This window comes from Miniopterus natalensis, chromosome 14 (genome assembly GCF_054644295.1).
Source record: "Miniopterus natalensis isolate mMinNat1 chromosome 14, mMinNat1.hap1, whole genome shotgun sequence".
Classification (NCBI taxonomy): domain Eukaryota; kingdom Metazoa; phylum Chordata; class Mammalia; order Chiroptera; family Miniopteridae; genus Miniopterus; species Miniopterus natalensis.
Window position 1 is genome coordinate 49,468,021 of NC_142094.1, and position 21,351 is coordinate 49,489,371.

The window sequence follows — 21,351 nt, forward strand, 5'->3', positions numbered from 1 at the left end:
TGTTCAGCACTCACTCCCCCTCTCCCTACTCATTTCTTTCCCAAACTGGAAGTGCGTGAGGATGGGCCTGCATTACTGTCCTTTCTACCCGCTTCCCCAGCCGTGGTTTATAAGGGGATGTTCCTTAAGGTTCTTCACATAGCGCTTAGAGGCCCTGCCGAGAAGTCCAGGTCACTAACAAGCGCGCGTGTGTACGTGTTCACCTTCTCTTCCAGGTCAAAAGCATCTACATCCATCCAGAGCCGTTTTCCATTGAAAATGGGCTCCTGACGCCGACATTGAAAGCAAAGCGGGGCGAGCTTTCCAAGTACTTTCAGGCCCAAATCAACAGCCTGTATGAGAACATCCAGGAGTAGGGTCAGGTACTGGCGGCTACACAGGCCTCGGAGTAGCCCGCCTTGTGGGAATATGAATTAAAAGCTAACCTTATGTTCTTTCTTTTTGTCTTTTCTCCTGCCTGTTGTTCTACCTACTAAATTATAACTATAGTTTGGGGACTTAAAAAAAAATACCGAGAGACGTGTAACACGGAAGCTTAGCTCTGGACTAAATAAACCTCCTTCCCATCATAAATGTTGCTGACATTTAGGTTTTCGGGCTGCTTTTACCAACATACCTCTCTTCAAAGTCCGCTCGTATTTTGTCTCTTCCTCATGATCTCCAACCTGTGTAAGTGACCACTAGCTCAAGAGCCAAAGCGGCCCTTTGTGACTTCTTTCTTGTTGTTTTCCAGTAAAACTGACCTTGTCAAAGGTCCCAACTCTTAGGCTTTCCCGTGTTCAAGTTAAGAGCCGTTTAAGTCCTGAAAAGCTGTTTCTGATTCCTGTTTTCTAACTACTCCACAAAATCTTCGCAACCTTGGGCCAGGCCTTAACCTATCACTGCTCTTAATCACACCTGAGAGACAGATTCCTTCCATGTACTTACGTGTACGCTGACGTCTGTGTGCACAATCCTGAAGATTCCCTAGCCTCTCTAGTCTGTCTGACTCAGGAGAATGAAAAATTGGGCCTGTGACATGTTGTCCGGAAAGAATGTTCAAGTGTTATCTGCAGGGACACTGCTGCTGAGGACATCTGTCCCCCACAGTTTGCTGCTAAGCTGGAAGCTGTGGGGGAAGGAGCTGAAACAATGTCAAGTGCACTTTCCAGTAAACAAAGCAAAGCATTGAGGGAAAACCTCGTGAACTGAGAACAAAGACCTATGGGGCAGCCCGACCCTGCCCAACATGCTTATCTTCTGGGAAGAAGCCGACTGACCTTTTCTCCCGTGACCTCCACTTCCCACTATGGTTCCCCCCCCTCCGGCAATGCGTGTCGCTTCGGCTTGTAAATGTAAAGCTTTTAAAATAATAAAGTATTGCGGATACTTACCTTGTGGCATGTCCTTCCTCACTAACGGCGATGAGAACCGGCCTTAGATGGGGGCCACGTAAGCAGGGGAGGCAGCGGCTCTAACGGGGCGCACGCTCTTACTATTACCCGGGAGTTTAGCGATGCGAACACCTGGTGCTGCCCCAGGGGTTTGATGGACGCGCCCTGGGGTGCAGCCGAGGCACTGGGTTTTTAAAGGTGCCCAGGTGATTCTAGCACACAACCAAGCTCGATAACTACCTCGGGAAACTTCTACACGGAGAGGGCCAGGCCTTCTTACCCCACAGCTGTGAACAAAACAAGGACCAGCTGAGCCCAGACGCCAGTGGAGCCCGATTTGTTCTCTCCTTTACCGTCTGTCGTACTGATCTTGACCGGTGTCCTTTCTGGCCTCTCACTGGAGTTAAGAACGTTCCTGGTTTTTTACACTCCCCGCCTGGAAAGTTGAAGAAATGTCTATTCAGTCGCTGAAACAAGGGGAAGACGGAGTTGTCCTACAGGCCCCCGTGGTCTAGCCCGACCGCCTCCTCGAGCTCTCCCACGGCCCTGGCTCTTTCCAGCTCGCCTGCCCGGGCCGCGCCAGCTCCTGAAACATCGGGCGCACTCCAGCCTGCAGTGCTTGTCGTCTCTGCCTAACATGCAGCAGTTCCCAGAGGCATGTAATTTGTCCGCATGTGTTTCAAACGTCACCTCCATCGGACCCTCCCACCTGCTGCCTTCACAGTCCTGACTCCAGCTGACATGTATGTCACTTGTCTATCTCCACACCCCTCCCTGGAATGGGGCAGAGTTTTGTTTCATTAACTGCTGAATTCCCAAGTGCTCTTCCTTTATTAACTGTTACAAGGCCGACCCATAAAGCTCAGGTTCCTGCCTTGGGAAGGATTTTGAAATAGGTGGCCTCTGTCATTGTACTCGTGTGTTTAGACATGCTTGACGTTAGGAACAGGAGGGAGTCCAGCAGCATTCTTACCACCCACACCAGCGTCAGGTTTGGAGTCAAGTGTACACGAGCAGCTCGATATCACCAGGGTGAAAGTCTCCTAGAATGCTGTGATCTCAACATGCCATTGGGGGGGTTTATATATGGAGGCGAATATGTGCGTCTTAAGACTCACTGTTAAAGATGCCAATTTTTGACTGGGTAGCAGGGCAGTTTTTCCTTAAGAAACTAAGACAAATGTTTTCAGTCACCAAAAAACAAACAAAAAAACCACTATGATTTCTAGAGAACATCCATTGATCTTTATTTGATTTGACAAAATAAGCATTATTAAAAGACAGGTAACAAAATTTCAGCTTATATCGAATCCGACAAATTAAGTCCTATCGTATCTAGAATATTACATAAGAAATATCAACAGAGGGGGAAATGGGATAGAAGCATCACATGCAGATGCTCCTGCCAGAGGGGGAACAGTATCTGCAGGTGAGGTCCAGAGTGTGCAGCACATAAAAATCCCTAGAGAAAATGCAACTGACTTACTTGGGTGAAGTGTCTTTTCTTTTGGGACATGAAAGAGGTGGCAAAAGGGCAGGAATTCAAAGGCATATGCAGAATGGCTTCTCCATTTCAAAATGATCATAAAAGTATTTAGATCATGGCACTAGGGCACCTTTGAGGAAAAGAACACCTTAACCAGAGTAGACTCATTGCATAATTCTTTAGTAGTGTGTACAGTTTTCAAGTAATGGGGCAGACTTAAAGGACCGCTGTTGTCATCGTGGCTATCTGTTTTTCTTCTCGCCCTCCGGGGCTCGATCTGCCTCAGCATCACAGGGACACTTCTCCACACATTTTCTGGGGAACCATCCTCTTATTCTTGAAACACCTGAGGGAGAAAATGAAATTAATGGGAAATAGTCAGATACACTGCAATGATATTTCTGAGACCCAGGAGTCCTATACTTCAAATTAATAAGATTTTAGTCACTTTACCCTCCCCCATTACCATCTTTTGTAAGCACAGTTCGAGGGGGGAAAATAAGGCTTTTAATCCCTTGTCCTAACAAGCTAGAAAAGTTATTTCCCCAATTTCATCATTTGGGAAAGGAGCTAATGTGGTTTAGAAAAGTCCCTAATTGGAGTCTGAGGGGCACTTTCAACATGGGTGTTCACTTCCCTGTGTGTGATCTTGGCCCATGGTCACACTCCATCTATTCCAGGGAACTGTCTTTCTTAGCCTTTGTGAATTTCCTTTTTAAGACTTTTTCTAACGTAAATTTCTCTATCAAGGTTGCCTAAGGTGTCATTTGGGGTTAATTTACAATTAACCAGTGCTTTTAAAAGAGCATCCTCGGTTAATCTTTACTTTAAAAAGGAAGAATTTTAATGTGTGAACGTAGATTCATTAATGTTAGCAAATGTACCACTCTGGTATATAATGCTGAGAGTGAGAGAGGCACTGGGGGTGTGTGTGTGGGGGGGGGGGGGCGCGCGGGGAGGTAAATGGGAATTCTCTGTATTTTCCATTCAACTTTGCTATAACCTAAAATTGCTATAAAAAATAAAATCTATTAAAAAATAGCAAAAATCAAATACAATCTATTAGTTTTTCTAAAAACTTAACAGGGATGTTCATTCAAAGGAGAGCACATGGCCTAGGGGTTTAGCTCATAGGCTCTGGAGCCAGACTGCTTGGGTTGGGGCCCTGGGCAAAGTGGCTCAGCCTCTGCTTCAGTTCCCTCACCAATAAAGTATAAATGAGAATGTCTACCAGAGGGCTGACAGGACACAGAGGGCTGATGGGGCTTTAATACCACAAGTGACAGACAGACACACTTCTACAAGTGCCTGTCCCATGGTTAGGCATAGGCTCCAATGTCAGCCATCATTAAAAAGAACTGAGAAAGCCCAGTGCTATGGAGAAATAATACAAGGAGCTTCTTTTTGTTGCTCAATGATGCGCTCTTCTCCTTAGTCCTTCTAATGCATGTGATATGTGATTGTTTATTAAAGTCATTCTTGTAAAATTGGGAGTTACTGCAGCAGTCCGTCCTTTAAACCTCCCCTTCCATTTTCATACCTTCTATAAAGGAATCATCAAGAATTTTGTCTCCATACAACCAGTATCTGAAATATTTAAAAGATTAACGTTATTTTTTTAGGCTGGATGCCAATTTTGCCACTAAAGAGAAAATGCAGTATTTTCCACCACTCACCGCAACCCTCTCGTGGCTAAAATGAACTCCCCTTTCCGTAGCCGTATCCGGGGCTCTTCAGTGCAGGGGCTCGTGAAGAATGTTTTGATTCCTTTACTCAAAGGACAGCAGGCACCACTGTAATCTTCGACTACTTTATACCGAACCTGTCACAAGCAATTAAGGCAATTGAACATTTACCCGTTATCTGCGCTTTCTTAAGTTTGAATTGTAATTGTTAAAGGTAGACCCAAACTATCAGCTGACAAGTCCTTCCCTCCCAGGTTGCTACCCACCCAGTTCCCTTATAGGAAGTAGCCGGCGTTTCTAGTTCTCAAGGCTTTTCTTCCCCTTCATTTCAAGCACATAGCGGAGAACTGAATTCTAGAGTGTGCTGTCCAATCGAACTTTCTGCAACAATGGCTGTGTTCTCTGTGGGGTCCAGTGTGGTAGCCACCAGCCACACATAGCTACTGAGCACTCCTAATGTGGCTGGTGCAACCAAGGAACTGAGTTTTTAATTTTATTTCATTTTAATTGATTTAAATGTCAATAGCCAGTGACCACTGTATTATACACTATAACTGTAAACACAGGTTTCACACTAACAAGCTATATTGAGGAAAATTGCTTTTCTGTTGGCAATATAAATTGACTAAATTCTCTCCAAGCCTCCAGTCCAAACTATTTAAATGAAAACAAAAGTCAGTTGCATTAAATTTCAACAAATATTTTAAGAAATAGTATTTAATAAAAGCCAACAGCTGGCTTCTAATCAAAGGCAATTTTTAAAACTATCTAAAATTGCAGAGCCCAACCAAAAAAAAAAAATTAGTATCATTGCAAAAGAATTACTTACACTTCTCACTCTTTTATCTGCTTTCTGTTTCAACTGTTCTATCTGGAAGATAGAAAAAGAAACAAAGCCTTATCTCAATGTTGGTATCAGACTGAACCAACAAAACTCCCAGTTTTCCAGCATTTCTAACTGCTGACAATTTAAAGGCCATGTGTGTTTTCAGCATGGAGAGAAGGCCCTGTGACAAAGAAGAAGGGCTGAAGCAGGGCTTTCTTCTCAGGACTCTCTCACTAACTTCTTCGTCTGTGTGTATTTACAGAGCACTCCCTGGGGCCCAGGGACCAGGGAGATGTGCTCTCTGCTCCTGTGGAGCTTCCAGGCCAGCACTAAGGTGAAGATGACACAGACATTCACAGATTCTCTAGGGACACGGTAGAAAGCCTGCAAAACTCACCAAACAAGAGTCCCAACTGAATGTCATTGCTATCACTACAACTCACTTTCCTCCACTTATTCATACACAGGAGGATATGACTAAGTGCTAAATCCGGAGGAGTCTAGAGTGCAGAGGTTAGACTAGAGAGGAGGCGGGACTGAAACTGGTCTTAATAAATTCCAGCAGAGAGGAGACCACATGAGCAAGAAAAAGCAGTGTGGGCGAAGTCAGGAGGCAGGAGTGTGTAAGCTGCTCACTGAGAAGACTCGGCTGGCTGGAAAAGATGATTCCTGTCTGGAAGCAGGTGGGAGGCAGTTTTAGGCCAGATTTTATAAAACCAAGTTAAGGGATCAGTACTTTATCTCACAAGTATGGAGAGTTAAGGAGAGATTTAAATAAAACAGAGACATGATACAAAAAGTGTTTCGATTATCAACTTAAGATTCATTTTGCTACGTACTGAAAAAATAATTTTATGATTTATTTTCCCATCTGAGTTAAGGGAAAGTTAAGGGGAAGAAGGTGAGGAAAAAAGGAAAGACTATTTGAACAAAAACACTCACTGTTAAGCTGTACTGGTGACAGCCTTCTCTTATTGGCCACTCCATTCCATCTCCTTCTGGGACCCCTGACCAGGTAAATACCTGTTTAAAGTTCTTCCAACGACTCCCCATGTCGTAAGGAAAAACAAAGACTTCCTCTAGTTGATAATATTGAATTCGATCTTTAGCCTGTGGGTAACAAAGACATAAGACGGCAGATGCCTTAACCAGCTCTTAGTAACACACTATTGAGGATATTTATTCTTCAGATTTGTATCGCTATTAAAATACCCCCTCCTTGTGATGTTAGTGTACATAGAAGAGCGAAGTAAACTGACCACAGTACAGGAAGAACCCAGCACACCGACCTTGTGTCAGAACATTCAGAGAGTGTCTGACGGGGCTTACTTAGGAACAAGCATTCAACACGCCTCTTAGAAGTTAATGACTTTATTCCATATAAAAGTTCTCAGCGTTCCTGTTGTTCAGCAGAATAAAAGAGTCCAGGTGTAAAGCAGAGATGCTGACAAGCAGTTGTAAGAGGCGGCAGAGTTTGTTTAGGATGGAGAAACTGTGTCGTGGGGGCACTAGAATGCAATGGTTGTATCCTGGGCTGCAGTGACACCTGTCGGAATGGCCAGGAAAAGTCTAATGGGAGTTATTTAATGAAAATCACTTTTTTAAAAAGCTAGCAGGTATGTGCGGATCTCATTTCAGTTTTCTATACCATTGCACACACATATATACTTATTAATATTTGGATTTATATGTACCTTTTCTGCATAGACAAATATTTGAGTTGTATAAATTATATTCTAGGCATTTAAATTGTTAGCTTTAACTTAAAGAGATACTGGCTTAGAATCTTAAATTCCACTGACACCTAGTGGCATAAAGACATAATATTTATTCTGATAATAAGTGAACAAACAGTTGAAATTTGTTGCATAAGTTTTAGTGTCTGGTAATTTCGGTAAATTTTCTATAAACTTAATATTATCAATTATTTGAATATTTTACTCAGCAAGAAAGCACCAGCTTTAAAATAATTCCTAGGTTCAGCATGGCACTTTATAAAGGACATTGGTCATCAGCATAAAGATGGTTAATCTAATGTCAGTACACTATGCTAACTAGAAATGATACTTAAAATATTTTATTATCAAGGGACAGTATATTAAGGACAAGCTTCTCATAGTTACTTAAAAGGTGATATTGATATTAATTCAATTAAAAGAGTTATCAACCTGTAAAATGTATGAATTTATTGAATTGTATAAATCCATACCCACCCAGACAGGAAAGGGTAATTTCTTTTCCCTTTTTATAAGCAAAAGCTTCAGAGTCTTCAAAATGTATACGAGTCTCAGAGAACAGACTTAGGCTATTAACAAAGAAGTGGTAAGGATGAGAGTAGCATACAGAAGTGACCTCGGCATGGCTCTGCCTCCGAGAAGCACTCAATGAAGTTAGGGGGGTTCTATCAATACTGTGTGACAGGTGTGTGACAGGTGCTATGGGAAAAGCAACCTTGTCTAGGGAGAGCCAAGGAAGGTTCCTTGGAAGGAATGATACCTAAAGGAAGTTTTGAGGAAGAAGAAATCAGGCAAAGAAACCGGAGGAGGAGTGTTCTAGGCAGAGGGCCCACTTGGAAAGGTACAGAAACAAATAATGAGTTACTTGGTGTAAGCTGGAATTGAGTGTGAGATGTGGTGGGGAAAGGTGGGAAATGCAGCTGAAGAAGCAGGTAAAAGAAGACATGAAAGGCCTGATTATGTATAAGCTAAGGACCTCACACTTAAACCTGCATATCAGTGCTCTTAAAGCAAGCTTTGCACACCTCTTTGAGTCCCTAAGGCCTTTTCTTGGGGTTCAACAGAGTCAAACAACTTTCTTTATAATACTAAGATGTTATTTGCCTTTTTCATTGCGTTGACATTTCCCATGGTGGGTAAAAGTGCTGGTACCTTAAGCAGGAATCAAGACAGTGGCACCAAACTGTACTAGTAGTTGTTATAGCCCTCAGCGCTACACAGTCATAGTTCAAAACAGAATAACCCCTGCGCATCCCCAAAAAAATTTTCACAGAGAATGTCTTAGATGAAGTAATAAAAATTATTCTATTAAATCTCAACCTTCAAGGAGTCCTTTTACTACTCTGTGTGACAAAACAGGACTGCATGTAAAGCATGCTGAAGTACTATCTCAAGGAAAACGCTTGTCTGAGTTGTGAGCTAACAAAAACTGTAGAGTCAGCTTTTTCATGAAATGCTACTTTTACTCGAAAGTGAATAATGTAACAAAGGTTATTCAAACTTCAGTATCTCGTGGACCCTTTCTCAAAAATGAATGAAGTCGGGCTGTTATTTCAATGTAAACAACTAAGCATTTATTGCCAGTGAAAAATGAAAGGCTTTCAAGTAAAAATTTGAATTTGGGGAAATTTATATCCACCACTATGAGCCTGACAGCTTCCCAATATTTAAAGATGTTTTTCGTAAGGTTGGTAGTGATACGAATGAATGCATCAAGATCTGGGAAAACCTGCAAGACCCTGTAAAACCACCTCTTCCAAATGACCAATGCCAGAGGGCCTAAAATCATGAATGGGTAACAGATCCATCGACAGAGCAGCACAGACTGGTGGACTGAAATGTAAGAGTACAAGAAATTTACTGAGGCAGTGTCAGGCCTCACATGCAACCAACCTTTCAAGAACTGTCCCTTGTCAAGTTTTAACATAGTGTAAAATATTTACTATTATCTAAAAGGCCTATTAAATACTCTACCCTTTTCTACCTACTTATCTGTGTGAGGCTGGACTTTCTTCATCTACTTCAATCAAAGCAATATGTCTCAACAGACTGAATTTGGAAGGAGATGTGAGAATCCAACTGCCTTCTGTTAAGTCAGATATTAAAGAGATTTGTAAAAACATAAAACAATCCCACTATTCTATTTTTTTAATTTTGGAAAATAGTGTTACTTTTTAATAAACATGCTATTCTATTAACATATAATGGGTTTACTATTTTTTAAATGAAATAATCTTCAAAAACTTCTCTAAGAAAACATGACACTGTAAATAGATGTCATATACATTAACAAAATCTCTTTAGTGTCCTGAACAAATTTTAAGAATATAAAAGGGTCCTGAGACCAGTAAGTTTGAGAACTGCTGCTGTAAATTATAATGTAGAAATTGGCTTCCAGGGGGCTGGATATGCCCTGTAGGGGTGTTATATTTGGCTCACAGGGTTTTTTGTTTTTAATTTGAATTCCTTGCTAACATTTAAAAATGGAAAGATGTCACAGAAATCCAGATCTCTTACTTTTCTTGAAACATAATGAAATGACCACACAATACTGGGAGAGTATTCCCCTGGGGCTACAATCAGTTTCATCTGTTAGGCAGCTCTGGCGCACAGGCTGACTCCACCCATTGGGGTGATCTGCCTAGCCCCTGTCGGCACTTGGGTAGACAACCTGTGCTATGGTGATGAGCCATGAGGAGGCTCTGAGCATTTTAAGCACAGAGCAGGGTAGTCAGATTTACTTTTTATAACAATCACAATAGACGGTGTGAAGTAAGTATTGGAGGCTGTGAGGTCTGAGGCAAGATAAATGTTGTAAGTCCTATCTGATGTCTGAAGCACTAAGGAAACATGATGGCGCCTTGGTGGAAGTTCCTTTCCAAATGGGTTACCTTCTCCTCTAGGCTGAGAAATGGCCAAATGGTTCAGCGTGTGGCTCAGGCCTCTTCAGCAGCTCAGAGTGTATGAGGAGCACACTTCCGAGGGAATTATATTAGACCAGGGAAGAATCAAAATGTCTTCTGTATTTACCTTTTATGTGGCATGCAAATGACTTAAGGAAGCTATCTGGTAGCCAAATTTTCACTTCCAGGCACTTATCTGGTCTATCAGTTTGATAGTGAGGGAAACAAGTATTAAATTTACCTTTTCTTCGATCCATGATTCAATAGAAGTTTGGTTTCTGAGAATAATTTTCATCTGAAAAATAGGCAGCAAAATTTTACAATGGAACTTTGGTTCATTTATAATTATTCTCCTCACACTAACCCTGGGAGACAGTGTCTATTGCTCCCTTCCTTGGATGATGATTCCAGAACGATAAGGGTTCAGTAACGGCGTGCGGTGCACCTGACTTGAAGTCCTTGTCCTGAACCGCTGCGCCACGCCTCTCCGCAAAATAATCCCATCAAGACACAAACAAATCCCAATATATTATTTTAATGAAAATTCATGTTTTAAGAATTAGCTTCTGAATAAGGTTTACAGAGTATTAATAAAACATTGATATAATCCATTCGATCAGTACTTAAGTGTCTTTTGCTATTAAAATCATAACTATTTTAACCTTAAATGTATGATTAATCTACTTATTATAAGTGACTCATTTCAGTCAACCCAGATAGTCTGCTTTCCTTAAAAACTGAATATATTCAGTCCAAATTCTATTAGATTTTCCTGCACATAACTAATTCCATTTATATAGGTTTTCACACCACAGAATTTTAGTTTATTTCTAATATGATTCTTAATTACAGGCATTGAGGAAAATAATCCAAGAATTTGACCCCAGGCTAGTAGAAAACATGAAGTATAACCCAAACCAGCTTATTTTAAACTAAGAGCTGAAAAAAGGCTGTCAAGCCCAGCATATCTAATTCCCTAACAATTCTGCATTTCCTTGAATTCTGGCTGTGTCTTCCCAGAGACAGTGTGGCACAGTCAAAACAACCCTTCACATTACTCTGTACATAAATCTACGACCTACGCGTATATATGACTGTATTAGTTAGCTGTCTACTAATTCTGAGTTCCCTAAGAGCAAGACCCTCTTCATTTTCATTATTGTAGCCTCAGAAACTAGCGAAGTAATTCACCACAGAGTAGGCATTAAACAACACCTATTTCATAGGGTTGTTACTAAGATTAAATGAGCTGACACATGTAAAGCGCCTAAAACAGTGTCTTGCACATAGCAACTGTTCAATAAATGTTAGCTATGTTGTTATGATACTGATTAAATATATGCTATTGTAAAATAACATTAATAATCATGTTTACTGAATATAAAAACGAATAATCTTAGGTATATCACTAAAAACTTTCTGTGACTCAATTACTCATCTGTAAGGAAGGGAAAATAACACTCATCTTCAACCTCTTTTGGGGTTGATGTGAAGATCAGCAGACTATAAATGTAAGATCTCTCTCAACTACAAAGTGCTATGTAACTCCAAGTTAACATTTTAAAAATTCAATTACCTAGAAATTCTGGCAAAGCTACTCCAAAATTATCTGACGAGTACAGAAAATTGAATTAGTTACCTAGATGGAGTAACAATAACTTCCATTTCATACTGCATATGTAAGTGCAGCCTCTATCTCTTTCTCATTTTAAGCAGCCCCAGTGACTTGACAGCTTTTAGCTAGCAGTAACTGAGGAGCTTACCTGGATAAAAAACAACATCCCAACGGCTATGGTTGTTCCTAAAGCTAATCCCAAGGCAAACAAGGTGGCAGCAAACGCAGCTAATCCAAACGGAATCACTGGAGGAGGATCTCTCCGGGCTGCACTCATGTCAATCTTTACCGTGTTCCACCCAAAGGAGAGCTGTAAACAACAACACAGGCTCGAAAAACTTGGTTGTGATAAATGGTTACGCTCTACTGTCACAGTTAAAATGACAGGATTCAAAAGATCAACAAATGGTTAACTTGATATTGTGGACAAAGCAAACATAGCTGTTTTTAACACTGTAGCTTGAACTCATACTGATATACATGATATCATTCTTAGCTATTCTCAAATGTTACTTTTTGTTGTTTTTTTATTGCATCCTTAGAAGGTATTAGTGAGTTAATAACAAAAAATTAACCTGTTAATTTCATTGTAAGCAAATATTGGTTAAAAGCATTTTAAAATTTAACAGGGTGTTAATTGTCACATGACATTTGGACTGGAAATTTTGTCTGTTAAATCCAAAGTCCGAAAATCTAGGGTTTACTGTATTTCCAAAAGGGACTTCAAAATAATCTTGATGATAGCTATTTAATCCGGCACAAGTGATTTTATAACATTTTCACGTACCCGGTTATAAAGCTGTGTATACATGGTCATAACAAAGATGAAGGCAGCATGAATACAGCCCAATGGTGCTAACAGGAGGAACAGTGTGAACGAAGCATGGTTTTGGTAACCACAACAGTTGTTGATCCAAGGACAGTGATGGTCCATCTTCAGCACACACCTAACAAGAAGCATTTACATAAAACATGAGGCAGGAAATCCTGTCAACTTGAAATAACTTTGGTCTTCAAAAGACCGAGCAAATAGGAATCCAGCGTGTTCATGCGTCAGAGGAATTACATTTCATGGAACAAAAAGAAAAATCTTTATGAGTTTTTAAACAACTCTGAACAGTGACTTCTTTTAAATTCTAAACAGCGCAAGAAAGGGCAGGCTTTGTAACGGCTTCTGAGGAAAAGATGTCAGCTCCTTGTGAGTTTGTTTAAAGAAGGTAGCACTGAGAGGTTCATTATAAAGAAATGAGCATGGTTCCTGGTCTTCCTCTGGCTTTGAAATGCAGTGACTGAAGTCCAATAGAGACTCAACAAAATCACTTAGAAATCTCCACTGGGGCTGTTGGGACCTAGCAGACGCTTGCAATTTCCTTCCTTCCTTCTTTCCTGTCCTTGCCTTTTAGATGTGGAGTCTCTGAGCTAATCAAGCAACTACTGAATATAAGATGTGTAATAAGCAGTCTTACTGAGCTTCCTTCTCTTGTTGTTGCTAGAAGAAAATGTCCTGGCCTCAAGCCAACTTTATTTGCTTCCATGGTTCCCCTGAACCTCAATATCTCATCAGAAAGTTCTTATTAATAAGTACATACAGCTGTTCATTTTTAAAGGTTCTAGCTTATTAATAATGGAAAAAGCAGCTCTCTTCTGTATTCAGACTCAGAACAATTCGAGAGGTAGTCAAGACGACAGTCAACAAGCACAGTTAATCGTGATCTATGGAAACAACCTGAAGATAGAACTTTCTACTGTCTCTTGGCAGGGCAAGAAGCAAACACAATCTGTACTTTTCTAGAAAAATCTTTTCACATATAACAAAAGGAATGTATTTATTATCCAAATCGATAATTTAAGAATAATATGGAGATTATGGACACAAGTATTTGGACAATATTTTTTATAGAGTAGCCACCTTGCAGAGAGGAAAAAAACTAGGACTGATGTGGCAGAGAGAACAAAAGACCAGTGGTCAAGGTGATCAGTCCCCGGCCGTACCTGTTACACTTTCGGCAGTGATGTGACCGCGGTGCCTTGTATGCTTGGCAAACTTGACAATACTGGAGGTACATGCTATCCTGAGTATTTTCCTTGGCAGCACAATATGAACAAAAATATATCAGTTAATCAATCTTAAATGATAACAAACCTTACGAATAAATGCTTTCCTATGGTTTAATGTTTTTTATGGGGGATAGTGGAGGGATGGAATCTTAATTTACATTCAGCTCTTTTGAGCTAATATTTTTAAGTAAAAGAATTCCAGTTAACAGCAGCATCACTCTCCCAATTACCCAGAAGTCATTTTTAATTTCTCTTCCCTATGCCACCCCAATTCATTGCCACAGAGTATAGCTGGCCCTATTTATCCAAAATCTTAGTGGGATGGGAGTAGTTCAGAAAAGAGGTAGCTGACAACTTGGCAGATATTTAGAGTGGGGATTCAAACACCACAGTTGATACTCTTAATAATACTCTTGTAACATGATCCTGATTATGTCAGAGCTCTGCTTGAAACCTCTGGTAGCTCCCTATGGTCTAACAATTTCTCATGTAGTTGAGGCCTTCCATAATCTACCTGTTTCAGCCTCATCTGCACTACATAATCTGTCCACAGTTTCTGAACACACACTCCCCCTACTCTCTCAACCTGAAACGCCTTTTTCCCATCTCCTGAGGAAACTCTCACTCCTCCCATAGGTCCCGATGAAGATGCCCAGTTCCTTCTAACTTCCAGCACTCATCACATTCTATTCTATACAGTTATTTGTGAAAGTGCCTTAGTTTCTCACCCCAGTTACAAGGTTTTTCAGAATATGAATTGTGTCTTACTCATTTCTATACTCATTTCAAATAGCACACCAGTATTTCTTCAATTTTAACATACCTAAGAATCATCTAGGGATTTCATTAAATGCAGATGCTGACTCAATAGGTCTGGAGTGGAGCTCAAGAGTCTGCATTTCTATCAAGGTACCAGGCAATGTTCCTCAACAAGGAATACAGAAATTCATAAACATGAACTTTCAAACAAATTTTAAGAAGCATGAATTGATTCATATTGTACGTCCCAAATTTCACTGCAATGATTTAAAAACTTTATGATTTAAACCAACAGTTTCTAAAGTTTTTCTCGGTTCTGAGGATGTTAAAGCATTACATGTAAAAAGATTCTAGAGCCAAACTGCATCATGAAATTATAAGAAAGGTGTATGTGATATGCAGTGTTTCTACCATCCCTCCTTTTTTTTTTCAATGCAGGACAAGTATTCAATGAAATTGCTTTGGGAAATACTAATTTAGATCAATAATTTTAAATAGGCATGAAATAATTTGAGCTTTAAATGACCAGTAATTATAATATACTGTAGTCTCTACCATAGCAAAAAGCAGTCTGTGTTTGATATTATTGGTTAGAACCAACAAAGCAAAAACTAAATTATCATTACAATTCCAGCATCTAAAGGGACCTTTTCCTTACCGGTTTCCACCCCAGAGGGACAAAGCCAGGACCAACAAACATGGCATTGAAGTAATTATAAAGAATCATAACAGTCCAATTTATCAACATGATGAAATTCACACTTCCTCCAGTTGTATGTAGGGGCCAATACCACAGCACAGAGTCAATCATGGCCATCGTAGAACATATTGCTATGACACTAAGGGCTATCAGGGGACCCCAGTGACACAGTCTCTTTAATTCTTGGAGATTTTCAAACCTGATAACCATTTTGGTGAGGAAGAATGTCCTCCTATCTTTAAAGAATGATAGATTTCCTCTTTTTGTGCACACATATCCGTGTGCCACAAGTCCATGTGTGTTCCTTAACTGTCATGTCTTCAAGTTGTGCAATGTTAATGCAGATTACGCCATTTTCTAAGTTACATACTCCGAGCTCTTTATCTGAACTAGGAGAATCCAGTACCTTGGTTTGAAACCCAATCTAAAGAAAACAAAACGAGAAAGTTCAGTAAACAACGTATTACATACTACACTTAACTCCAATAACCACCTTAAACAAAAGCATCTCACAAGTGCACTGCTGGGTCAAATGCCAACAACTATTCTTATCTTACCCAAAATAGGGTTCAAGTCTAAAGGGCATGCAAACTGGATACCTGATTGATTGGGGGCAGCGACTGTCCAATGTTTAGGGAACAGTTTGCGGAGACAAAGAATTTTAGAGCTGGGAGGCAGGGCCTTTTGAGTTGATCTAATCCAGCTTCCTTATTAAACAAAACAAACTGGCTCGGAGTGGCTACGTGATTAGATCAAGGTCAAACGTGAGGGCTGAACCAAGTCGTTCAACTCCCCCTCCGGAGCTGAAGGCGACCTCGTACCCAGCCTCCAGCCAGGTCGAGTCTGAGCCAGACGTGGGCTCCACTCTTCGCCTGCGCCCGCCTCCCAAACACCAACGTAAGGGTCTACTCGGGCCAAAGGTGACCGAGAGGGTGAAAGCAGAGACAAGCGCGACGAGAGGACAGACGGAGGCCGGTGTGAAATCACGACGGGAAGGGTGTATGAAAAAAAGAACGCGAATGGGGCCACTTCAGGGAAAGAAAGAAGAGGAAGCTCCGTCCGCAGCGAGCGCCGGGAGGACTCGCAGGCGGGAATCCCCGGTGGAACTGCAGGGAGTCCAGGGAAGAAGGTCCGAGGTAGAGGGTTACGGAGACTTCCACGCAACGGACGCCGCTGCCTTGTGCCTCAGTTTCCCGCCCGTGTCACGGGGGACAGCTTTTAGGGGTCCTCACGCAGGGCAGGAACATCCTAGTACGCGCGGCTGGTCCCACAGCGCCGGCGATACTGGCCTCACGCGGGCGGAGGGAAGACTGCCAAACGCACAGGGACACCCGCAGCCTTGACTCCCACCTCAGTCCGGTCCTGGGGGCCCGCTCCTCGGCCATCGCATTTCCGGGGCGGCCTGGGCTCACCCGGAACAGGTTGTCTCCTTTTCAGGTAACTCCATCGTGGGTACCTCGGTCCAGAGCAAGCAGAAAGCGAATCCTGGTTGCTGGAGGCTGGGGTGCGGGACCCGACCGCACGCGTCGGTCTCTCCGCGGGCGCTCCAGCCGCTCCGCTCCGCCTCAGGCGCGGTGCGCAGCCGCCGGGACAGCCACTTCCGGAAAGTCCGCCGCATCAACCTTCCCCCCCCCCCGGAAGCAGGCTCCTGGGACCTGTAGCTTGGAGAGTTGGAGCCGCTTTCCAGAACCTGGAGGGGTTAAAAAACACACAGACCTTTCATTGATCCCTTAGAAGACGAATATTTGGGGGGCGTTCGTGGGAGCAGTACTTAAAGTGCTTTTCCTTAGAGAATTTGTTAGGTTTGGAACCTGAGAGGAAAATAAAGAGCGTACGCGACCTATTTCCCCGGGGGACTGAGATCGCGACGGACAACCAGGAAGCGGCCGGGCCGGGAGCTGTCGCCGGCTCTGCGCTCGGCTCCCGAGGGCGGCTCCCAGGGTTCCTGCGCCGTGGTCCCCGCGCCCGCGTGACCCCCGCCCGGCCTGGGCTCCGGCTCGGGCCTGTCACTCCGGAGCCGCCATGTCGTCCGACTTCGAAGGCTACGAGCAGGACTTCGCGGTGCTCACGGCAGAGATCACAAGCAAGATAGCCCGGGTCCCTCGACTCCCGCCGGGTGAGAGCCCTGCCCCGCGCCGGGGGTGGCGCGCAGGCCCGGGGGGCTCGGGGGTCGGGGGGGCGGTGGAACGCCGGCCGGACCAGTGCGCGTCTGAGGCGCGAGGCTGGAGCGAGGCGGTGCTGGGCCCTTCGGAGAAACGGAGCCTGACGTGGCCGAGGGCAAAGGGACGGCCCAAGCCGGGCTGCGGGGCGCCGTCAGCAGCGCCCTTCGGGCCTCCGGCCCCCGACCCCGCCGCCTGGGCCCTTGCGTAACCTTGGGAATGCCTCTGAGCCTCAGAGGGCTTTTGTTTGTTTGTTTTGCTTTGTTTTCATTTGTAAACTACAGAGATGGGAGAGTGTGTTCTGCAGGAATGAATGGATGGACCTAGGCTGTGGGTCTGACGTCGTTCTGTGAGTAATGACGTTTTTATCACGTGCAGCAGGACCGGGGTGAGAGCCAGGGACCCCCATTCGGGTCCCAGCTCTGCTCCTTACAAGTTTTGACATTTAGGCAAGTTTCCTGACCTCTTTCAACTTTCATTCTTGGTAGAGTGGGGAGAATTGTAGGTCTTTCACGGGGGTCTTGGCGAAGATTAAATTATTTAACATATGTAAAGCCTTTCCTTGATGTTAGCTGCTGTTATCATTGGTATTTTTCGCGGTCCCCAGCCCCATTTCATTCATTCTCATTCTTCTGGGGGGGGGGTTGTCTGTAACCCAGTGTTAGGTAAAACTTGGTGCTGGATGATTTCTCTCACTTTTAAAATGCCACAGCTTCCATGCAGAAGTGCTTTTGTTTTTTGTTTTTCAGCACGTCTGTCTTTCTTTTCTGCTGGACTGTCATCTGTGTGGAAGCGGGAGTTAATTTGATTTCGCTGGCGTTTATTGAGAAGGGGCTGAGATACGGTGCTTGAGTAAATGAACAGATCTGTGACTGCCATGTTTTGTGGTTTTTGTTTGTAAGACGTTGTTTTAGGGTTTCTCTTTCTCTAAATACAGATTTAATTTGAGGAGGTAGCTGCAGATAAGATTGTTACTTACGGGCTTCGTCGTGTTAGGGAAATTGAGCCGTCATTGGGGTGCTAGACTTGGTCCTTCCTTAACTCCGGGTGCTCACTCATCTGTGACCTGGGGCCCACGTTCCCCGTCTCACCTTGTTAGTCAGTGCTTAATGCCAGCAGTACTTTCTCCTGGACCTAAGTCGTCATTCCTCTTTCCCTGCCGCTACTTTCCCCCGAGCTTATGTGTTTGTAAATAATATTTTTCCTTTATTTCTTTGTTTTTCTTCCCTCCCATCTGTTTTCTATTAATAGGGACATTTGCTTGAAGCCAGGATCTCTGAACTTACACCCCACTCATCTCCTGAAGCCCCAGTTAGTTCTGGAGGAGGTGGATGATGTCTTAAAAGGTTTATGAGTCCAAGTGAGGGAGCAACAGGAGAGAACCAAGGTAGCATATATCACCGAGCTCCGCTGCCTCGGAGATTTTTGTGGAGAAAGTGGCTGATGGCTTCACCACTTCATGATACATCACCTCGCCTCTTCTCTTCAGCTCTGCTTTTCTCCAGTGCCCAAGATCATCTTGATTTTTGTTGTCCTTGTTGTCCCAGAGCCTCAGAATATGAGGATTTATGGTTTCATTTGGATTTTTGCTCATTTTTTATTGTAATACTTTTAGCAGTAGGAACATTTTTTGTTTGGGAGAATTCCTTTTGAATTGGGAAACTGTGTTATAAAGTAACAAAGTCACCCTTGAGTTCCAAAATGTAAAAATTGTTTCCAAGAAAACCAGTTGTGTTACAATTTTTTTTTTCTTGTCTTTATATTTTAATGTAACCATTCTTACCACATAGAAGGAAACCTTGGGATTAAGCATTTTAAAAATAAAGCCTTGACTCTCCTTAGCTATAGTATAATGTAAGCCCCAAACACAGCCCCTAAGAATGCTTACTGACTTGAATAATTGAATACTAGTAATTCTTAAAAAGGCAGTGGTTTCCCTCTTAATAATTACTTGTGCTTGCTCACTTTATAATCTGTTTCTAATTGATAAGTAGAAAAAAAAAAATATATGTAGTTATGAATTTCAGATGTATGTCTGTGGGCTAACAGAAATTAATATGGCAAAAACTATGATTAAAAATAATTACAATCTCTTTCTCTGGGCATCATTAGTGGTTGGCCCACAGGAGATGAGCTATAATTTACTTCAGTTAAGAAGGTTAAAAGTTGGAGCAAACTTTTTAGCCAAAGCAATTCATTCTCCAACATATTAACTTATTAATTTGAGGTAGAGTGAGTAGTAGGGTCAATTGCACTTATCTTCACTCTCTGCTGTGCGTGTACAATGTATTAAAGTGTCACTTGCAAAGAGAATAGAAAAGACTGAATATTTTAAATTTTTATTTTAAAACAGAAATTTGATTGCTCTGTGATATGTTTTCAACAATAAAAAGACTTTGCTCTTAGACTAAAGTGTTTGAATCTTAACTCATTTTAGAAATTGGGCTAACAAGATTGATCAGCTCCTTCTTAGGTAACACTCTATGTCACTGTATTTGAAATTTTATTTTAATGATTAGCCAGGGAAGTGAATGAGTGGAAACCCTAATTCTAATTGTGGAGTTCTTTTTCCTGTGGTGCTGAATTCTAAGTCAGAGGGATACTTTACAGGAGCAGAGGTTCCATTACATCAGGCAGGCTTCCTGAAGAACCTTAAACAAAATGTTCCCTTGCAGTTAGCTGTACACTATTCACAGAGTGAGAAACAGTCTCTTGCGAATCCTATCACTTTGTGGCTGTAAGTCAGAAATACCAAGAAAGGTATTATGGCAAGTTGGTTAAGATTCACACATAGCATCGGATCTGTTTAGAATCCCAGCTCTGCTACTTAACAGATGTGCAATCTTAGACAAATTGCTTGGTCTTTCTAAACCTGCTTCCTCCATCTGTAAAATTGGCAGAAGAGAGGTATCAGTTTCAAAGTTACAATGTTGTAAAAATTGGATGAAATAAAGTAATATATTAGCACATTTTCCCCAGAGAAAGTATGATGTATTAGCCATCAGTGATGGATGTTATTGCTACTGCTGAAGGCAGAAGCTGGTAGGGTTAGTCAGGACTCAGCTCCTCCGACTTTGTTATATTAATTGAACTTTTAAAGGAACCTTGGACCTCAATTCTTACTTCCTTTCTGTGCCTAGATTAGAGTTAGGTGAATCTCTCTTGATGAACACCTACACTTGAAAGCAGGCAAATGATCAGGGACTTCGGGATGTGAAATTGGAATTGGGTTTTAACTGGCTATCAAGGAGGGAGTCAGGAGAGTGAAGTGGAGGTAATGGGGCAAGACTGTGTCCTTTCTGGAAGGAAGTGCTCAAGTCTAGCTGATTAGCTAGAAGGGGGTTGTGCTCCACCGTTGTTTGTTTTAATATGTCTTTATTGATTTCAGAGAGGAAGAGAGGGAGAGAAAGATAGAAACATCAGTGAAGAGAGAGTCTTTGATCGGCTGCCTCCTGCACGCCCCCTACTGGGGATCGAGCCCACAACCCTTGGGCATGTGCCCTGACTGGGAATCGAACCTCCATCTCCCGGATCGTAGGTCGATGCTCCACCGCTGAGCAACGCCAGCTGGGCTCCAACTTCTTAAAGCTTAGTATCTGTGTAAATTATGTGGGATAATTCTGTACAGGAGAGAGATGTCTACTTACTTATTCAGCCATTTATATCCCTGGACTCAGTATTTATTTTATACTTGTATTACATTCCGGTACAACTTTATTTTGTTGCTCAGGCTATTCCAGCTTTGACCATTGAAAGCCCTTTCAGGTGGCTTCTGCCACCTTTTGGTAGAGCCCCATCATTGTGGGGTTTTTCCTTTTGGTACTTTCTTACCATCTTACCTATTAGAAGATACCTCAGGATCTTCTTGTATTTTTCCTATGCCTGTCCTAGAATTTCCCAACAGTCCTGTTTCCTTTTATTGAGAAATTGTGTTAGAAACTAAGATCTGGATACGATGTGTGCTCATTGCTGCTTAGCGAGCACCTGCCACATAGAGCTCTCTGTGCTAAATACAGAGTTGGGACAAAGATGTGTCGAGAGTGTCCCCTGC

The 21,351-nt window shown here is 42.3% G+C and overlaps 3 protein-coding genes across 9 annotated transcripts in view; 2 read left to right on the forward strand and 1 right to left on the reverse strand.

Annotated features, from left to right (window-relative positions):
• The window catches only part of ACSL5 (acyl-CoA synthetase long chain family member 5), a 35,297-nt gene extending 33,925 nt beyond the window's left edge, over positions 1-1,372 (forward strand). The window contains exon 21 of the mRNA XM_087824173.1: positions 216-1,372. Within this exon, the coding sequence (XP_087680299.1) occupies positions 216-356 (141 nt within the window). The 3' untranslated portion in view covers positions 357-1,372. The remainder of the gene's footprint in view (positions 1-215) is intronic.
• A 1,223-nt stretch (positions 1,373-2,595) lies between these two features.
• On the reverse strand, positions 2,596-16,698 carry ZDHHC6 (zDHHC palmitoyltransferase 6). Of its 6 annotated transcripts, none has more exons than XM_016212187.2 (11): positions 16,554-16,698; positions 15,100-15,565; positions 13,617-13,708; positions 12,412-12,571; positions 11,773-11,934; positions 10,251-10,304; positions 6,313-6,480; positions 5,374-5,415; positions 4,536-4,681; positions 4,400-4,446; positions 2,596-3,205 (listed from the first exon to the last, which is right to left on the reverse strand). In XM_016212187.2, exons 2-11 carry the CDS (start codon positions 15,349-15,351, stop codon positions 3,102-3,104), a joined length of 1,227 nt encoding a protein of 408 aa, XP_016067673.1. In that variant the 5' UTR covers positions 15,352-15,565; positions 16,554-16,698; the 3' UTR covers positions 2,596-3,101. The 6 variants fall into 6 exon arrangements, with proteins under 6 accessions (XP_016067673.1, XP_016067677.1, XP_016067676.1 ...); XM_016212191.2 differs by having other exon boundaries at positions 16,492-16,698; XM_016212190.2 differs by having other exon boundaries at positions 16,598-16,695.
• A 231-nt stretch (positions 16,699-16,929) lies between these two features.
• The window catches only part of VTI1A (vesicle transport through interaction with t-SNAREs 1A), a 278,749-nt gene continuing 274,327 nt past the window's right edge, over positions 16,930-21,351 (forward strand). For both annotated transcript variants that reach the window (XM_016212143.2, XM_087823943.1), the window contains exon 1: positions 16,930-17,257. In XM_016212143.2, coding sequence (XP_016067629.1) covers positions 17,164-17,257 — 94 coding nt within the window. In that variant the 5' untranslated portion in view covers positions 16,930-17,163. The remainder of the gene's footprint in view (positions 17,258-21,351) is intronic.

Coding starts and splice junctions, on each gene's coding strand:
- ZDHHC6 (XM_016212187.2), bottom strand. CDS start 15,351: ATGGTTATCAGGTTTGAAAATCTCCAAGAATTAAAGAGACTGTGTCAC. Junction 13,709..15,099: donor TCCCTCTGGGGTGGAAACCG/GTAAGGAAAAGG, acceptor TGTGCTGCCAAG/GAAAATACTCAGGATAGCAT. Junction 10,305..11,772: donor GGATGTTGTTTTTTATCCAG/GTAAGCTCCTCA, acceptor CCTATTTTTCAG/ATGAAAATTATTCTCAGAAA.